General features: G+C 31.6%; 1 protein-coding gene across 1 annotated transcript; it reads right to left on the minus strand.

Annotated features, from left to right (window-relative positions):
* Positions 1–1,071: 1,071 nt before the first annotated feature.
* On the minus strand, positions 1,072–3,768 carry LOC106475282 (xylose isomerase-like). The gene is made up of 4 exons (XM_013935976.2): positions 3,677–3,768; positions 2,564–2,638; positions 1,528–1,623; positions 1,072–1,194 (listed from the first exon to the last, which is right to left on the minus strand). The coding sequence occupies exons 1-3, from the start codon at positions 3,749–3,751 to the stop codon at positions 1,540–1,542; spliced, it is 234 nt and encodes a 77-aa protein (XP_013791430.1). The 5' UTR covers positions 3,752–3,768; the 3' UTR covers positions 1,072–1,194; positions 1,528–1,539.
* Between the last annotated feature and the right edge of the window lie 1,472 nt (positions 3,769–5,240).

Below are 5,240 nucleotides of genomic sequence, written 5' to 3' on the forward strand. Positions count from 1 at the left end.
GTAGTCTACCACTGGAGTAATCCATAATATACATTACTTTCATATACAGCTAGGTTAATAATTAAAACCATCATATAGTAGTCTACCACTGGAGTAATCCATAATATATGTTACTTCCATATACAGCTAGGTTAATAATTAAAACCATCATATAGTAGTCTACCACTGGAGTAATCCATAATATACGTTACTTCTATATACAGCTAGATTTATAATTAAAACCATCATACAGTAGTCTACCACTGGAGTAATCCATAATATACATCTTCTATATATACTTCTATATACAGCTAGATTAATAATTAAAATGAGATATACACATAAACATAAGGCTCTGATCCTTTCTAGGGGGATCATGGTCTCTAGACCTTCTTGTGTAATATGGGCACTTTTCAACTTTTCTCATTCCTCACACCTCCATTCTATGATTTTGTAGGGATCTCAATCCCTGAAAAATAATTAATTTGAAACATGGATATGCTGATTACTTTGCCTTTTTAATGTAGTTGAATTAAATGTTCAAATTACTTGTAAGTAACATCTGGTTTTCCTAATATTTCTTGCAACAGTATTCTTAACATGCCCAGATGGAGAATTATAAGACCATTGTAAAGTCCACATATTTATGCTATAAAATGTGATTTACCAGCATCAAATAAAAAAAGGAACACTTTAAACCTGTTTTATATTTTAATCCTTTTTTATAAAATTAAAGAAATAATATAATATTGGCATTTTTATCTGTATTAAATAAATGTTTGATAAATTTCAATAGCTAAAACTGTGTTCATTTATCTGACACAACATAATTGTTTTTACATTAGTTTAATGATATATGTTTAGCACTGAGGAACCAGAGACTAAAGATGCTTAGTTTCATAAGACAAATAAATGAGTTTGCAACTTTTAAACTAAATGAGAGTTATAGAGACTTACAAAATGCATAGTTTTGAAAATGTAGTTTTATCACATGGAACTAGAGCCAACAGACTTTGTTTTAATACCAAATATGTAATAAAAACTGTACTGCTCTCAAGGTAAGGTTTATGACATTATAACTCCAACATCATAGATACTTTAATTCTGCATTGCCACTTTATTTCTGATCATTTGAAACTAGTTTACACATTTTTTTTGAGCTATTTAATGTTGACATCTGTCAGTAATCTCTTCAGTTTTCCAAAGCAGGATGGCCTATAAAACAAAAACAAAGGTTATTAGCATCACCTCAAATTCAGAGGATTAATTTTATTAGCTATCTTGAAAATAGTTCAACTTGATTTCTGTTCTTAAAGTAAGTATGTATATACCTTTCTTTACTAATTTGTTCACATTACTAGTGGAGAAAGCCGATGTCTATGTATCATGGCTTCACCCTTAACGTGAAATTATTCAACTTCACAGATAATACTGGAGTATGTTTGGATACAGGTCGAAGGTCAAATGTTTAAGCCTATGACAACCTTTGAACTTGTTTCACAGACATACAAGCACAAAACACTTCAGAGATTAAGATAAATTATTTACCTGATTCACCAATCACAAGTAATGGTTTAGCATCGCTTCCCAGTGTTCCTGGTGTCCAGACTGAACTTTTGGATCTCCATGTTTAAACACATAATCCTGCATTAACAAAAATAGAATTGAGATCAATCACTGTATATCATAGTGCAAGGAAGTTTACACTGAAGCAAGCTTTACAAAAATATGCACAGAATTCTTTAAACCTAAAAAAATGTTTCACAAATTTGTACATCAAAGGGAAAGGTGAAAAACAGCAACATCGAACTTCTAATAGAAAAACTTAGGAAAATTTAGGCTAACAGCAACATTGAACTACTAATAGAAAAACTTAGGAAAATTTTAGGCTAACAGCAACATTGAACTACTAATAGAAAAACTTAGGAAAATTTAGGCTAACACAGACATACATAAGCAAGAACTAAATGGACTGCAGAAAAGGAATTATAAAATGTGTTTTCAGTCTATACTTGTTTACAAAAATTGGACCTAGTCTACAAAGCAGTAAGGATACATATTTTAAAAGATTTAACCTCATTTATAACCCTCAAACAACATTTGCATAGAGATGATAACTTGTAGATCTACATACTAATAAGGATGTTTTTATGTACATATATTATATATACATATATAGATACACACACACATACACTATATATATATTATACACACAACTTTATCTTTAAAGCAATAATTTTATTTAGTCTGCTCCACTACTCAGTCTTACTTTACCATGCAGAAACTTACATAAGAACTTGTTAGATGAAGAAAGATGTTAGGTCTGAGGCTTAACGGTAACTATTGCTTGAGACAGTTAGATATATGATAAAACATTATTACACCCGTTTAAGTCTCTTCATTAGTTTAAGGTATAAAATTTTTGTTGCTGTCTAAAACCAAGTTCACTCTAGTTTTTGTCATCATTAAAGTGGGACCCTCATATTCTCGTGAAACACTCTGACATGACTGCAGCTGGAGTACAAAATATTTTTGGACAAGTTCAAGTTTTTTTTCGTTGATAAAGCTGCTTGGAACTTGCCTCACATTCCTCAAGACTGCTGGTTCCTGAAGCAATCTTAGCTCCTATACCTGAATCAAAGCTTATATACCGCTTCTGAAAATTAAAACATAAGTAGGCGTTAGAAAATCATGTAAACAATTAAAACTTGAATAATCAAAAATCACTTGGTTTGTGCTGGAATGATTTTATCATAATCCTTAAAATGATTCTAATCATTAATTTTTATTAGGAACAAACCCATGGGTGATATAAAGAATTCCAATGGTTCGTATTTACAACAATAGGTCCCGTGACAGTTACAACAATAGGTCCCGTATTTACAACTGTTTCTTCACGAATAGAAGGAACACAATAGGTCCTGTGACAGTTTGTTCAGGAATAGAAGGAACACAATAGGTCCTGTGACAGTTTGTTCAGGAATAGAAGGAACACAATGGTTCGTATCACTGTTTCTTCACGAATAGAAGGAACACAATAGGTCCTGTGACAGTGTGTTTACAGACAGAAGGAACACAATAGGTCCTGTGACAGTGTGTTTACAGACAGAAGGAACACAATAGGTCCTGTGACAGTTTCTTCACAAATAGAAGGAACACAATAGGTCCTGTGACAGTGTGTTCACAGACAGAAGGAACTTAACAGTTCCTGTGACAGTGTGTTCACAGACAGAAGGACTTAACAGTTCCTGTGACAGTATGTTCACAGAAGGGATATAACAGTTCCTGTGACAGTGTGTTCACAGACAGAAGGGATATAACAGTTCCTGTGACAGTGTGTTCACAGACAGAAGGGATATAATGGTTCCTGTGACAGTGTGTTCACAGACAGAAGGAACTTAACAATTCCTGTGACAGTGTGTTCACAGACAGAGGTCTAAGCTTCTTGTGACAATGTGTTCACAGACAGAGGTCTAAGCTTCCTGTGACAATGTGTTCACAGACAGAAGGAACATAAACATAACTATAAAGGTAAAGTGTATTCTTTTAAACTATGAGAATATTACGTATCTTAAAAACTCAGAGAAATGTGAAAATTTTACAAATGTAACACACACTTTCCATGTCTGTCAAATTTCATACATTTCAGACAAGACCAGAAAATTAACGTTCAAAATTTTAATTTAACACCTACTTTTAGTGATTTCTCAAAAACACCATCTGATATTATCTTTGCAGCATTTTTCAATCCTCTTGCAAATGAATCCATTGCCCCTATAAAAGTAATAACAAATTAACTGTATTGCCCCTATAAAAGTAATAACAAATTAACTGTATTGCCCCAACTAAACATTTGTTTCACATCATGATAATATACAGAATTCCAAGTTATTAGGAATCAAATTTATAAAAATATTTTATTGATGTCTACAGAAGAAGTTTACAGTTTTTACTTTTTTTATGAAATAACCAATAACCTGACATTATTTTTTCAATTTCATATTTTCCAAATTGATTGCAGTATTTTGTTTTATAGGTGAAATATAAAAGGAAAAGAAGAAACATGAACAAGTCGTTTTATTACAAAACACTGTAATTTTATTCATGTAAATACTTCTATTTTTTAAAATATATATATATAAAACAAAACGGTAGTTTTATAGGCGAAATATAAAAGGAAAAGAAGAAACATGAACAAGTCGTTTTATCACAAAACAGTGTAATTTTATTCATGTAAATACTTCTATTATTAGTTCAATAATGTAGTTATAAATTTGGCTAGAACATTCTTATATTAAAATGTAACCATGACTACAGTTCAAACCGGAGATGGGATTAAACATAAGACTAGTAGTGTTTCTTCACTAATATCAGTGGTGTAGCAAGGGTTCTCAGCACCCGGTGGCACAGACACTTTTGGCACCCCCACCTATGAAATGTTTTGATTATTTGTTTTGTGACTCATTACCCACTTAATGACAATAACATGAAAAATTAATTACTGGCCTTACACAGGCCTAAAATAAAGTCACAATATAACATCTCAAAATATCACAACTGTAAACCTGGAACTAATGAAGTATAGCCTACTAGGTGTACTTACATAATTTGTAAACCATTTTGATATTTATGACACCCACTATTGTTCAAAGTCACATAGCTAGAGTAATCTTTCAAACATGCAGAATAAATTTCTGTTATATCCCTAGTTTTGAAACTTATGTTTTACATGAAAAGCCAGTCACTTGTGGTGTACATGGATTATAAAACAGACTGATAAAATACTACTTAAGTTTACAAATATTTTTTTTATTAGTTTACAAAACTGTACATATACTTAACTAGATTTTGTACAGGTAGCATTTTAGTATTCATGGTTACATTATATGAACCTTTCGTGCTTTTGCTGCTGCAAATGCATCAATTAAACTATCAAAATTTAAGGTATTAAGCACGTCTTTTTCAATACTTAATATTGCCAAGTTACTAAGTCGTTCTTGAGTCATTGAGGTTCTCAAGTATGTAAGAATTAATTTCAGCTTGCTGAAGGACCTTTCACAACTAGCAATAGAAACCCCAATTGTTAACAAAATCTGCAATGCAATTCTTAAATTCGGGAAAACATCATCACCATATGAAATTATAAATGTTTGCAAATCAGTTGCAACCATTGGTTCAGGAAAATCGATCTGTGTTCTTTTACTTATCAACATTCTACAGTCTTTAATTTCTCTGTACAATATCACCTGGATAGCTCT

The sequence above is a fragment of the Limulus polyphemus genome, unplaced genomic scaffold (genome assembly GCF_000517525.1).
Source record: "Limulus polyphemus unplaced genomic scaffold, Limulus_polyphemus-2.1.2 Scaffold8350, whole genome shotgun sequence".
Lineage (NCBI taxonomy): Eukaryota > Metazoa > Arthropoda > Merostomata > Xiphosura > Limulidae > Limulus > Limulus polyphemus.

Coding starts and splice junctions, on each gene's coding strand:
- LOC106475282 (XM_013935976.2), bottom strand. CDS start 3,751: ATGGATTCATTTGCAAGAGGATTGAAAAATGCTGCAAAGATAATATCA. Junction 2,639..3,676: donor TTTTTGAGAAATCACTAAAA/GTAGGTGTTAAA, acceptor TTTAATTTTCAG/AAGCGGTATATAAGCTTTGA. Junction 1,624..2,563: donor GCAGTCTTGAGGAATGTGAG/GCAAGTTCCAAG, acceptor TTGTTAATGCAG/GATTATGTGTTTAAACATGG.